Consider the following 13,789-nt stretch of genomic DNA (forward strand, 5'->3'; position numbering starts at 1 on the left):
CATCTTTGAGGACATGCTATTTAGCCCTAGTATAGCCTCTGGCAATCTCGGTATAGGCGTTGCAAGTAGACAAGCCCTAGTCAACTGATTCCTCGTCTACTTTCTAGTCATAAGCGAGCTGGCAGGGTAATAATAATGCACTTAGGGGTATGCTGGACCTGTAAAGACATAATAAAATGAGGGTCATGCTTTAAGTTGATAGCAGAGCCAAGCATACTTCTTCACCTATTTATCCCTGCGGCATGGATGCTAGATACTTGACAAATTGGGGTCATCGAGTGTGATGACTATATATTATTTGCAAAAAGCCAGATGAGTAAATATCTAGAGAGATAAAGAAGAAGAAGACCCTGAAACAAATCCCAACAATATCTAAATCCCGAATCCATCCTCGGCCCCCAAACCATGTCTCAGATTCCCCCAAATATAGCTCTACCTTTTTTTTCTTTCCTCTATCTGCACTAACTGCAAGTGAAATCCTAGTGAAACCCCTAATCTAATCCTCTTTACCGTATTGCAGGCCATCGCCAAGACACTCCACCGCTATCTCACTTAGCTCCGTTTCAGGCACCCAAGTCTCAGGATGGGATCCACAGATCCGTGTCTGTTTTGCAGGGATTTGGGGGGTTGATGGTTCCAATGTTCGAGAAGGATTGTGTTAGACTATTTCCATAATGCTAGTTTTGAGGTTGCGAAGGTGGTGTATTGGGTTGGATTGGGTATACTGCGTACACGAAAACATGAAAAATGGACATCAAGTTAAACAGGGTATGGTATGTACAGACAAATGATCAAAAAGGAAATGAAAAGAAAAAGAAATAGTAAGGAGGGAATGATCAGATAACCGCCTGCGCCTTGTGACTGTGTCCAGTCAGTCCACCACTGTATTCCAGTCCCATTCTATTCTTCCAATTCAACGTGTAGAGACGGGTAAGAGACCAAAGAAGTGTCGTCTTGTAAGGAGAGGATGATCGGCCAGCCGAGGCGATCGCGCATAGTCAAAGTCAAACTCGCAGATCGCTATCGACTCGTATCCATCTATGGATATAGTGTAGTGTAGTGTATGTAGTAGTTGGTGTATAGAGTAACTCCGGAAATGCATGAGGAAGCCTCCCGCGAAAAAGAATTCGAGTCCCGGCCGGCGGGACAGTCATCGAGTCATGGGTTTTTGATTTTTTCATTCTCTGAGTTCATCCATCGCATCACAGGTCCTGGACGATAGCTCGGTAAGGCGAGTCGTTCAGGATCTCTGATGGTAGGGCTCGTCGGTAGTCTCTGGGTTGTGCCAAAGGCGATGACAATGCCGAGGGCCGACGGAGTTTGAGTGACTATGGCACTGTTAGTATTCAACTGGGAATCTATCTGTAGAGCAGATGATGCATACCACACAATCAGGGCATTTTCCTCCCTCGATGTTGGCGCGGCCACGGCAACCGCGAGGATAGTTGGCGCAAGAGAACATGGTGACAGTACTGCGATAGGAGAACGAGAGTTGACAGCAGTGGGAAGAGTTAGGAGTCGCAGATAGAGAGATGGACGTTTTGTTATTATTGTTGTTGCCCCTTTCTCCTCCACTAATTTTTCTTCCTCTTTTTTTTGCTGGTTTTAGCTTCTTTTTCTCCTTTCTAGGGCTGAAGTTGGGCGTCAAGGCAAACGGTCCGGTGCGGATTTGTCTCAATAGAAATAGAGTCGAGAAGCCAGAAAAATAAGGTAATAATAATATGACACGAAAATAATAATAAAAAAAAGGAAAAAACTAAGCCACACGGCGCAGGCTGACGTCAAAAACACCGAGGGGTGTCTTGCAGACAGACAAGAAGGAGTCTAGTATGGCAGCTAAAGCACGCTTGTGAGGACTGGTCGATGGTCTAGCTCCGCCACAATATTAGCCAGTTGCAGTTGCAGTTGGCTGGTTGTAGCAAAGAGATAGTAGTGAACGAATATCGAAACGAATGAATGAGTGAACGAGTCCAGCTGTCAGGAAAGAGGTCCAGAAGGAGATCGAAGGTAAAAGGGGTTTATATACTACATTCTAGTCTATGCTACGTGCGTTCTATGGAGACTGGCCGGGGATCGGAAGTGAAAAATCCTTCATTTTGCCTCAGTATTATGACACTTAATGAATCTGATCCATCTGTAGATTAAGCCAATCAATCTACGCACCGATTCAACGGCTCAACCTTGACATCCACCGCAGTCTGACTGACAGTCTGACAGCTCTGACAAGGCACTGGGCATCACCGTCTCTATTTCCTGTCTGGTTATGGCTATGGCTATGGGCCAGGTAGAATAATTATGGTCATATTAGGTGATGTTAGTATAGGTAGTAGTCAGCATAATCCGAGATCTACAAACATCAGTGCTTCTACCGGAGTACAACATCAAATGACTTGCAGCGCCTAGTTAACCAGCAATAAAACTAGAATTAAGACTGCCTTCATATTACAATAATAAACCTACAGCCTCACTCCATCAACTCTACTCTCCTCTACTCTCAACCAGCTCAAATAATAGGAAGCATCTAGACAAAGTCCAAATTGCACGATCCACCGCCCCAACCAAGTTTCACATAGAAGCCGTCCTTGTACCTGAACCATATTATCTGGTCTCAACCTAGTCTCAAGTCCAGGTCACACCAGCAAACTCTGAATTTTGAACCTTCTGGAAGCTCTAGAAAATAGACGGATCTGGATCTGGCCTTGGCTCCACTATGACTGACTGACTGACTGTATTGTGACTGTGACTGTGGCTCTGCCTCGGGGAGGATTTGGCTCAGCTACGCTACAGCCTGACGCAGCGTGCTGTACGAGTACACCGTAATTGAGGAGATTATTGTCTGCCTTACAGGCACTATACTGCGTCATCGTGCATAACCAGTGATTTCCTCGGATGAAAGGAATGAATCCTGAGTAGAATACTGCAAGCTTTAATGCATCTGGTCACTTGATCAGTAACGTACACAGAATAGTAGGTAGAGGCCAGAGGAACGGCGGCTTATCCCGCTTCCGAATCATCCAAAAAATATTGGTACATCGTACCTGGTACTCCGTCATATGACACAGTTCCATCCGAGCAAGAGCAAGACTTTGCACTCTGTGGCAGAATCTGAGATAGATTGGTTTCATGAGGCGAGGCGGAGCTCTCTTCTACCTTGACTAACTAGTTTTAGTTATAGTACCTAGTCCTTTAAGAGTACTACTGGTTAGCTCGGGCCGACGTTGAGATTAATAAGGTGGCTAGTGGGACGGGAAATCTCTGCTTTTCCGATCATTGAGTATGTCTTGGATTAATATCTATGTACATGAACTGCAAATTATAAAGACTATACGCGTCATTAGATTATTCTATCATTGACTGTAGATACTAGGTACACTGTAGACACTTACTTAGATATATGATTGAGGGATCGTAGTACGGCTCGTTGATCTTTCCCTTCTGGATTCGTATCTCAGCCTCCACCATCATTAGACTTCTCTCGGCCTTTTCTTCCAGACTGTTCTAGACCTTGACAGGCTCAGGTGACTGGCTGATTTTGCTTATCAGGCTGTAGGCTCTGCGGACATTAATGTTTGCAGTACGTCGGAGCGAGCCGGGAGTACCCTAGTGCCTGGATCTGCAAATTACTACTTGTGACTGACTTTATGACTTGTGAGAGAAATTGACAAGTGCTGCGCAGATGGCCTCGTCAGCAGGTGATGCGGCGGACCCGCTTTCGGAAGGAGTTTCTAGGATTCTAGAAGCGCTGCAGTTCAATCGATGGGCTACTGGCTAGCCGCTGCTGCGATCATACAATCGCTGTATCACGTCTGGTCTGGCCCCCTTGCCCAGGTCAGATCGATATATCGGGATCGACATGGCCTGTCCCGAGATCGCGATCTTGAAACAGATGTCTGGAAACAGATGCCTTGCACGTCTGACACAGGCTACTGCAGGTCATAACTACCGGACGCAATCAGACGCTGAGCATCGATCGCAGCACGAACCACGCTCCCAACCCGCCAATGACCATGCCCACCAGGTACCGACGGCCCTCCCAGGTCAACCCCAGGTACGCCAATCCACCCACCACCAGCTCTTTGCGTCGGGCCTCAGCTCGTTTGCGTTTCCAATCCCGGTCGATCGGGAATGGAGCCGTCGGCTGCGGCTGCTGCTGCTGCTGCTGCTGCACGTCTGTCGCAGGTGCAGCTTCTGAATCTGATGGACCGGCCTGGGCCGATCGCAGGACCTCCGCCGCCGCCGCCAGCGCAACGGCTCGATGGTCCGACGTCGGGAACAAAGGGAGTACATCATATCGGTAGGGCGTTACCGTCGCCGTCGAAGACTCCAAATACAGGATCCGGTCGCACCAGCTGGGCCAGCGACTGTGGACAAACTTCCATTGGCGTGGATTCCGCGCCCCAAGTTTATACTTGTACGTCGGCGGAAAGGTGATCGGCGCTTCAGACAAGCCCTGGAAACATTGGTTCTTTTCTCGCTCACGGGTGAGCTGGTCCTCGCGAAGCAGCCGCGAGTAATGCAGCGGGTCGCTCGCGTCGACGACATCCAGCTGTGGGAAACGCGCGAAATCCGCCTGCTGCGGCAGCGTATTGGACGTGCGGTAGTTGAGATCGCCCGCGAGAAAGAGGTAACCCGCCGTAAACACCCCTTCACCTTCACCTTCTCCAGTCGTCGACGAACCAAGCAACGCCGCGCTCTCCGAATCCTCCTCCTGGTTTGTGGTTGTAGTGGTACTAAAAACCAACCTCTCCACAAGCCCCCTCCAATCCTCATTCCGCCGCTCAAACGCATCCTCCGCAGGAGCAAGATGCGCCGCGACAAACGTCACCGGCACCGGCGGCGTCTCGGCGGCCTCAGACTCAGACTCCACCATCCACCCCAGCCTCGCCCCTACAGCCCCCTTATTCCCCATCTGCTGTAACCCCAGCCCGACGTGCGCCGTCTGCACCGACGCAATCCTTCCGACGACGTCCGACCGCGCAAACACCATTAACCCCGTCATCCCCACATGGTCCTCCACAACAGTGACATACTGCGCATCCTCCCAGCGACTTGCCGCCGCGCGGTCGACGACCTGCCGGAAGGAGGTAAAGTACGGTGTGAGGTAGGAGCCGCCGAGGAAGGCATAGGCGATGGGCGCGAGTTCCTGGAGGCTGAGGACGATGAGGTGCGGTGGTGCGGAGGGGACGGTGTGGGGAAGGGCGTGGAAGAAGTGCGACGCGAAGAGCTCAATGTCGATGGGGTTGCGGGCGCAATTGAAGGTGAGGATATAGAGGGTGAGTTTGTCCATTGCCTTCTTATCTATATATTATTGCATGGTATATGCCGAAGTTTAGGTAGGAGAGGAGTTGTGCTCAGTAGACTAATTGTGTTGGGTTGGTGAGTTGCTGGATGACGGTGACGTCGTTGAGGCAGTGTAGCGGTGTGTATGTCCACATGGTTCTGTCCGTGGTTACTACATAGGTACGATTTTATTGGCACCTACCTGTCTGCAATTGGCTTAGCAAAAAGACAATTGAACAGTAGAAAAAAGTAAAAAATGAAAAAGATGCATCATCCGTGAATCGAACACGGGCCTCGTCGATGGCAACGACGAATTCTACCACTAGACCAATGATGCTAGTTGTTATTGAGATTTTTATATTCAACTACATACACCAGTTTCCAACCCACAGTATCGAAGACATGCAATGATACATTGATTGAATACAAGTTTTAGTATCAAATATGAATTTATAAATAGAAATGATCAATGCATCGCTTAATCTAACAAGAAGAACGCTATGAGTCTAATTCTACAACGAAAACAACCCAGTCCTCCGCTTGCCAGAAGGATAAACAACCAACGCCGCAATAAACAACCCAACAGTAATGCCAATGGCGGTCTGGATCATACCATAACCCAGACTGGTCAAGGATGTTCCCGACGTACTACCCGATGTATCGGCCGTTCCACTCCGGACCGCATCCGAGTACTCGATCGCCGACAGGATCGAGCCGGACGAGGCCAGACCGGACGGCACCATGGTGAAAATACCCGGGATGGTCGAGCTCACCGCGTTGCCGTGCCAGAGGCGACTGTACAGGTTTGCCAGTAGCCCGATGGTGAACGCGCCGACGGTATTGGCGACCTGTGACGAGGAGCCGAGCTTCTGGGTGCTGAAATAGTTGGTTATGTAGCCCGAGGTTCCGATCAGGACCATCATGGGGATCTGTCGGAGCTTGGCCTGGTTGATCAGTGCCGCGATGACGCAGTATGCCGCGACGAAGGGGAAGTGAGAGGCGTAGGGGCTGCCCCAGACGCTTTGACGGGCGCAGGTGGTGTCACTGGTTGCGTTGGAGTCGATGGCGCCGTAGATGGTGGTTCCGACTGTGACGCCGTAACCGAGGAACAGGGAGTAGAGGATGGTGTACACGAGACGGATCGAGCCAGCGATCATCTGATGCGACTGGAGCTCCAGACTGCTCGTCAGCACGGAGAAACCGGGCAGGATGAGGGCGATGGAGGACTGGGTGATGGTGGCGTAGCAGAAGACCGGGTCCGAAGTGCCAGGGTATCGGATGCTGCCAAAGGCGCGGGCCAGGAAGGAAACCAGGATGGCGGCCGTGACCTCGAAAACGTTGGAGTACAGGGCGGAAAGCGGAGCGAGAACCAGCTGCATGAACCCGACGCAGCATCCCAGCACAAAAATGATGGGCATGTCGATCGGGCGCGCTGAGAAGCCAAAGGGACCGACGGCGGCCGAGCCCACGCCATAGAGCAGAATCACCAGCCAGCGTGGATACCGCGGCTTGCGGTCCATGATCTCTGTCAACTCGCCAATGGCCGTCTGCATGTCCGTCATGTCGTGTGTCACCCGCTTGTAACACCCGTGGACCTCTTCCAAACGGCCCAGGTCCAGCCCCTGTGGCACACGGACCAGCTTGACCTCGGCGGTGCGAGTGTACGGATCGTCAAAGGACATGATCATGCAGCCGGGAAGGTACATGAACTGCGCCTCGATGTCCAGCACGCGAGCCGTCATCTGCATGTACTCTTCCAGCCGGTGGGTGGGGGCACCGTAGCGCATAAACGCACGGCATAGTTGCATGATGTAGCGTTGACGGACGATAATGTCCGCGATGTGGTACCGCAGCTTCACCTCGTCGTCGTTCTTCTTTTTCTTCTTCTGAGCCTTGTTGCCCTTGTTGCCCTTGCTGCCGCTTTTGATCTCCGGCGGCGGTACGTTAGCATTGGCCCAGGCCGACGCGGAGCCGATACGGCCCATATTCATCGACGCATGGATCAATGAGGCGGTCGAGCTGTTTCTGGACTTCTTGTACCATGCTTGGGGTTTCTGTCGGGGAGGCGGAGGACTTGAGGCGGAATGGGGCACGCCTGGAGTGGGAGTCACCGTGCCGGACAGTGTAGGCGTGGATTCGATGTCGGACTCCGGGGCAGAATACATGCTATTGGTGCGCGAATGCTCCATCTGGCTCGCCTGCAGCCGGAGCAGAGCCGACAGCACACCTCCTCCCAGTAGCGGCTGGGGCGTATTGCCATTAGCCTCGACGTCTGTCGCGGCACGATCAGCCAGCGTCGTGGCATCCGATTCGGGAAACGAGCTCTCCTTCTCATTCGCCTCTGCGGATGGTTTGCGATGACGCATCTCGGTCAGACCAAAGCCCTGCATCAGCTCCTGAGCTTCCGCTGCCACCGCCATGTGCAGCCTGGACTGATCGGACAGTCCCGAATCCTTGTTGTTTCTGAAGAAGGCCGCCAACTTCTCGTCGTCCTGCGAGCCCAGCTCTTCCATCGGGACCAATGAGGACCCCAGCCCGTTCGCATCCTGTCCCTCCGGTCGGCCGAGCCTGTCTGCCAGCCGCCCGGTTTTCTGTCTGACTGATCGGCTAGCCTGCAGCCATCGATCTCGACTGAAGACAGAAGACGATGTGGTAGATCGCACTTCCTGATGTGAATCTTCGCGCTGGCCCTCCTGACTCTGGCTTTCCTGGGTGGATGTCTTGCGATGCGCTTCATGGACGGGACTCTCGGGCTGCTCCTCTAACGGCGATAGGTTTCCTGGCAAATCAGTAGGCGAATCTCCCGACTGACCGGTGTCGGTTCCATCGGCTCGAGGAGTTTCTGCACTCATGTTCGACGGGGGTAAACTCAAGCTCTAGTGGGCGATCAATCAAGCACGACGGGTCACTAGATGCCTGATGACTCGGACCGGGGCATCTTCAGAGATATTAGAGTATGGAGAAACGGGGTCGTCATGAAGACAGAGCAAATAACGAGGACATAGGAGGCTTTCTCTCCTTTCTCCTCTGCTCTCCTTTTTTTTTCTTGTCGTAAATAGCAAGTGGGACTAAAAGGAGGTCATAACGAAGGAGTTATTATTTAGGAGCACCAAGCACGGGACAAAACGACCGGTTCATGGGTTTATTTCTTAGTGCGTATTAGTTTGTATCTGCTCCTCTCTCCGGTACACTTTACAAGGAAATGGAACCGTATTTTGTGCATTCGTGTGCTGGTGGGGCTGCCACGCCTCTTCCTGTCATGGTTTCAGCTTTCAATCCCCGGGTCTCGGCACCCTCGAAATGTACTCTGCAGATAGTCAAAAGACTCGAAGGGCAGTGGCTCTCACACACTCTCTCCTACACTGTACTATGAGTAGAACAATAGAAAAAAGCAATACTTCATATTTGACAGGTCACATGCATGCCGTTGACTCCGTACCTGTCTGGCCAGTTCCTTGCAGAAACGGCGGAGCTTGACGACGCCTCCCACGGGGTGGCTTACACACGTGTACAAAGCAGAGTTCTAGACCCTTCCCTGCAACTATCTATAGCGGGCTGGCCAAGAGGCCTGAAAAGTTCTCTAATTAGCGTCTTCCCCCAGAGTCTAGGAGTTGCCTCCTATTCGGGCCTCGGGACTGTGTACCATGGTCGCTGAGCCCAAGCCCAGGAGAGACCTGGGCCGCCAACTGGTCGTGGTGGCGTATAACTGGGCATAATTATATAGTACATTTATGCAATATACCTAGTCTAAACCAATGAAGGGAACGATGATGGATAGATAGCTCATCATCATCTGCATATAAACGTCAATCAATACAATCGTAAGGAGCTCCTGGTCTAATTCGCTGAGAGTCCGATACAAGTTCTTACTAGATCAACCGGTGGGTCATGTCGATCACAAAAGACTCGAATAAGGTACTGCTTTGATGATTATTATTTGGGACATGATATCACCCCGCATCATTTGAAATAGCAGTTCGCTGACTGTATTTGGTGGATTTCCGGATGTTTGGACCCGTTGTATGTGTCGCTCTCGGACTGGTCAGGTCACAAATCGCTCACCTGCTTGAGATCGGAGATATGCAAACTAGCGGCCAGTAGGAATTCTGATCCCGAGACCCCGAGTCAATGTCATCGATGGAGATGGAGATGGATTAATTTCGTCGGATTCTGCACTGAGTCGTTTGACCAACAGGTGTCCAATAACCTCACTATGAAACATCAACCCGTTTCATAGTATAATAACACAAAATGTCTCCATCCAACCCCTCCACCATCGCATCCATCTACGACGAACGAAGCACCGCCTACGACACCGCCACCTTCCACCACCGTCTCGCAGAGGAATACATCCGCGCCTCCCACCCCCAGCCCGGCGCTCATGTCCTCGATCTCGCCTGTGGCACGGGGCTAGTCGCCTTCCTCGCAGAGGCGCAGGTCGGACCCACAGGATACGTCGTCGGCGTCGATATCAGCGAGGGGATGCTGGAGGTTGCGCGGAGAAGGCACAGCGAACCGGGTCACGGGTTACCTTCTACCAGCACGATATCTCTGATTTGACCGGTATGGATCTGAATCCGAATCCGGGAAGTGAAGGCGACGGCACAGGCCAGTTCGACTTGATCACCTGTGCGGCGGCGCTGGTGCTGCTCCCTGATCCGCTTGGAGCGATACGGCGCTGGACGTCGCTACTGAGGAAAGGCGGCAGGCTGGTTACGGATGTGGCGGCTCGGGATGTGCACGTCCCTGCGCGGATCTTTGAGCGGATTGGGCCGCAGCTTGGGCTGTCGTTGCAGTGGGATCAGAGCTGGGTGAAAGGTGAGGAGTCGTTGGCTGGGTTGTTGAGCGAGGCCGGGTTGGTGGTCGAGAGGGTGTATTTGAGTCCTGTCTTCCAGGTGAAGGAACACAAAGTGGAGCAGGCTGGGGAGCTATTCGAGCAGGCGGTTTCGGGTCCTATGTTTAGGAATTTCGGGGTGGGGAGTATCAGGGACAAGGCGAAGAGGTTGTTCGTCCAGAGGTTTGTGGAAGAAGCTGGGGAGGAGGGTGTGTTGGTGGATGAGGCCAAGATGTACATTGGTGTTGCTGTTAAGCGGTGACACTGATGTTATCCATGAATTTGAATGTTATGTTTTGAGGGAAGCCAGTAGTTTCCATAGGGTGACAATCTACCACTCCACATCCAACATCTGCTCGCATACCCACCGTGCTGTCTGCGTATGGAGACTATAATACCTCTCGTCCTCTTTTCCCTTGCCATTGGCTTCACACTTGGACGTAGACTTCCCGAGCGCCTCGAATATAACCAGCTGGTCTCGCATATACTCGTCCACGCAAGGCTGACGTCCTTCAGATGTACTCTGCCGTCCTGGGTCATACAACTCACTCACAAAGTCATCAACGCATCTATCTATCAGTTCCGTAGCTATACCCCTATCGTCTGTTGGTCGGCCCCTTCTACCACCTGTCTTTCTCTGAGAATCCTCCCTGTGAGCGCCGTAAAGCGCCTCTCGACCGAGCTTGAACCCATACGATGTATGTGCCACAATGAGAATGTGAATATGTGAGCGGTGGTGCGTTCTTTCTGAGGTGTGTAGATTGATAGGTATGGCTTCTGGAGAATCTGCGCTTCCTCGTTTGACTATCGATGATGGTATCCTTTGGAGTCGACTGCGCAGCATCCGCATCGTTTCATACTCGATGAATTGGCGGATAGTCATAGACTGAGATGTATCCTTCGATGTCCGTGAATTTTCCTTCCTTCGATCTTTAAGCTGATCAGGTCCTCCGAATAGGAGTGTATCCGGTGCCAAAACCGTGATATCGATTTGTGTGATCTTGCCCCGTAGGCATCTGTCTAGATCAACTGGTGGAAACCCATACGGAGACTCTTGATTTCTGTCCATCGGGTGAATAACGAACGTCACCTTCCCTAGACTAAAGGGCCCAGTGGCCCATCCTCTTTTCTCCAGGCGAACCGCGAGCGGTGGAAGCCCGACCCTCGCGAAATTCGGCACCAGGACCTGCGAGATGTAATCATACGACGGCGAAAACGATACATTCGTGCCTCCTGTGATTTTCACACGGACGGGCTGTGGTTGTGGTTCTTCGTCGCTTATACAGTTCCCATGAAGAAGATACGGATACAAAGCCTGAAAGACCAGTGATATAGCCCCAGCCGTTGGAAGCTGGATGTTTATATCTCGGTTTTGCCGGACGCAGGTCTCTGCATCTGGCAGGGGATGATATGTCAATGAAGAGGATCCCACCTCGGCGCCTGAGACGGCACTCCCGCTGACATCTGCGAGATATTTAATGGCAGCCAGGTGGGATGCTTTGAGACCCTTCTTGCCGGTGCGGTTGCCGCGGATGTGGTCGATTGTGATGGGTTGGCCGGTGATGGTGGACAGGGCCAGCGCGATGCGCACTAATTGACCTCCTCCTTCGAGGGTGCGGCCGTCAAGGTGAACCCTTTCTCGTCTGGTTGGAGATGACGACATCTCGGCTGTTTGAGAGGACCTTGTGGGGGTGTGTTTATCATAATTGGTAGAGATACTCTTGCGGTTGAACTGGAGACTACAAATATATAGGCTCTTCTCCGGACAGTATTCCATCAAACTAAAACACAAATGTCTATCTATATTTTAGACCGATCTAACCTGTTACGGGGCGGTCGCTACTGTATATATTCATGACTCAGAGCCAGGCCTGGACTCCTTGCATGACTCATTTAGTGACGCATCGCCAACGCCTGGAGGATTCCTCCGTGGGCCGAATAAACTTCTTCTGAGCTACCCTGGTTATCGCAAATGTGTTCAATCAATGAAATAGAATAGTCTCCTGAAATTCAGTCATGTTCGAAAAGGTACTGGCTTCCGGTCCCTGGTTATTATACAGTCTATACACTAAGAGCAAGGCAACAGTCTCATGTTTGGGGAGCATGGTTGACTTATCACGAGTCAGGAAGTCGTTCACTATAGACCTGAGGTATTTTTTGATGGCCCTTGTGGATATATATACTACTCATTTATGTACAACCAGTACAATGTCAGTAAGCACATCGCATCGTAAGACCAAGTGTCAGCATCGGAGTGATCAAAAACCCCGCAGAGCCTTGTCAGCCTCGTCAGCTTCGTTTTTATTCCTAAATCCACACACATTTATAGTTGCATTCAATCAGAGCGAATTTTGGCATGTCCCTCTCCAAGCTCCCAAACGAAGTCGTCTTTCTAATCGCCACCCATCTGGTCTGCTACAGGGACCTCAGGGCCCTTGTGCTATCCTCTCGTGGATTGTACCATCTCTTGCAAGGATATCTCAGCAAACACAGCTCCCAAGCTTGCCATGGAGGCGCTCTATGCTGCGCTGCAGCTCACGATGATGAAGGTCTCGCCAGGGAATGTCTAGAGAGGATGGCAGTCGCCGCCGAGTCCTTTCAAGGCCCCCCTGTGAGCAACCCGTTCAAACACCCTCTATGCACCACCAAGTGGAGGGTCGATGATACGGTCCTCATTCAGCGCGCGCTGCTGGTAGCCGTGCAAGCTGGTTCAAGGCGCGTGGTCAATCTTCTACTGGACCACGGCGCGCAGACCATGTTCCTGTGTCCGTTTGGCTACATTAACAACATCCCACCGCTGTATCTCGCCGTGCAGAACGGCCACGAGGACCTTGTGAACCTTCTATGTGAGAGGGGACATTCATGCTACGGAGTGGATACGTGTCCGCTCCTTTGGGCAATCGAGCATAATCAGCGCCGGATCATTCGCACCCTACTGCGCCACGAATCGTGCGATCATTGCTGGTATGTTCTGCCGATGGCCATGAATCGCAGAGATACGGACATGTTGCACTTCCTGCTGGAAAACGGGCTCCACGGAACGAATTATGCGTGTGATGCGCTGTTTGCTGCAATCTTCAAAGGGGACCTAGAAATTGTTAGATTGTTCATCGCCCACGGCGCGGATCCGAACCGGCTGGGCGACTGCTATGACAACAGGTGGGAGAGAAATCACGTCCAGCTTCTTCGGAAGATAGATAGTCGCTCCCTTCTGGAGCTTGACGGCATAGACGATGACTTTTTGATTCGGAGCAACGGCTTGTGTGTTGATGAGGAGCCGGTGTTCTATAGTACCACCTACGTTGCGATTTATTATGACCAGATGCCGATACTGAGGTTTCTGCTCGAGTATGGGGTACATCCGGAGCCGGAGGACATTCAACTGACACGGAAGAAGGGGAATGAAGAGGCTGTCCGTTTGCTTTCTCGATTTTCCTATGAAGATGTACCACAGAAGAAGTATTATCTTCAGGAGTGACTCAACGAATGATCACAAAGACTGAAAACAGCTTCCATCGCAAGAGAGTGTGAGAGTTGCTATACACAGGGAAATATCACCTGGGGGGTAATCGTAGTTCGCTGCGTTGAACCGCCAACCCACCTAACATCATTTCGGTTCTAATCCCTCTTTCCGTGGCTATGGGTAAAGGCAGAGAAATTGCAAGAAATGGGCTG

The 13,789-nt window shown here is 51.6% G+C and overlaps 6 protein-coding genes and 1 non-coding gene across 7 annotated transcripts; 2 read left to right on the forward strand and 5 right to left on the reverse strand.

Moving 5' to 3' along the window:
• Positions 1 to 1,202: 1,202 nt before the first annotated feature.
• Positions 1,203 to 1,462, reverse strand: P174DRAFT_365439 (uncharacterized protein; the record flags this gene model as incomplete). The annotated part of the gene is made up of 2 exons (XM_024822058.1): positions 1,203 to 1,328; positions 1,385 to 1,462. 2 exons carry the CDS (start codon positions 1,460 to 1,462, stop codon positions 1,203 to 1,205), a joined length of 204 nt encoding a protein of 67 aa, XP_024685618.1.
• Positions 1,463 to 3,588: 2,126 nt separating this feature from the next.
• On the reverse strand, positions 3,589 to 5,599 carry P174DRAFT_438803 (putative inositol 5-phosphatase). Its single transcript, XM_024826631.1, has one exon. It carries the CDS (start codon positions 5,285 to 5,287, stop codon positions 3,953 to 3,955), a length of 1,335 nt encoding a protein of 444 aa, XP_024685619.1. The 5' UTR covers positions 5,288 to 5,599; the 3' UTR covers positions 3,589 to 3,952.
• On the reverse strand, positions 5,547 to 5,617 carry P174DRAFT_t59. Its single transcript has one exon. It is a non-coding gene; the product is annotated as a tRNA-Gly (tRNA).
• A 175-nt stretch (positions 5,618 to 5,792) lies between these two features.
• P174DRAFT_384676 (threonine/serine exporter family protein) lies at positions 5,793 to 8,317 on the reverse strand (the record flags this gene model as incomplete). The annotated part of the gene is made up of 1 exon (XM_024823221.1): positions 5,793 to 8,317. Exon 1 carries the CDS (start codon positions 8,130 to 8,132, stop codon positions 5,793 to 5,795), a length of 2,340 nt encoding a protein of 779 aa, XP_024685620.1. The 5' UTR covers positions 8,133 to 8,317.
• An 846-nt stretch (positions 8,318 to 9,163) lies between these two features.
• Positions 9,164 to 10,376, forward strand: P174DRAFT_448695 (class I SAM-dependent methyltransferase; the record flags this gene model as incomplete). The annotated part of the gene is made up of 2 exons (XM_024828786.1): positions 9,164 to 9,771; positions 9,822 to 10,376. The coding sequence occupies exons 1-2, from the start codon at positions 9,532 to 9,534 to the stop codon at positions 10,374 to 10,376; spliced, it is 795 nt and encodes a 264-aa protein (XP_024685621.1). The 5' UTR covers positions 9,164 to 9,531.
• Positions 10,377 to 10,445: 69 nt separating this feature from the next.
• P174DRAFT_457734 (putative RNA 3'-terminal phosphate cyclase) lies at positions 10,446 to 11,777 on the reverse strand (the record flags this gene model as incomplete). The annotated part of the gene is made up of 1 exon (XM_024829580.1): positions 10,446 to 11,777. One exon carries the CDS (start codon positions 11,775 to 11,777, stop codon positions 10,446 to 10,448), a length of 1,332 nt encoding a protein of 443 aa, XP_024685622.1.
• Positions 11,778 to 12,081: 304 nt separating this feature from the next.
• Positions 12,082 to 13,783, forward strand: P174DRAFT_438806 (F-box domain and ankyrin repeat protein). The gene has a single exon (XM_024826632.1). The coding sequence runs from the start codon at positions 12,471 to 12,473 to the stop codon at positions 13,590 to 13,592; it is 1,122 nt and encodes a 373-aa protein (XP_024685623.1). The 5' UTR covers positions 12,082 to 12,470; the 3' UTR covers positions 13,593 to 13,783.
• The last annotated feature ends 6 nt before the right edge of the window (positions 13,784 to 13,789 follow it).

Source organism: Aspergillus novofumigatus (assembly GCF_002847465.1).
Source record: "Aspergillus novofumigatus IBT 16806 chromosome Unknown P174scaffold_2, whole genome shotgun sequence".
Taxonomy (NCBI): Eukaryota; Fungi; Ascomycota; class Eurotiomycetes; order Eurotiales; family Aspergillaceae; genus Aspergillus; species Aspergillus novofumigatus.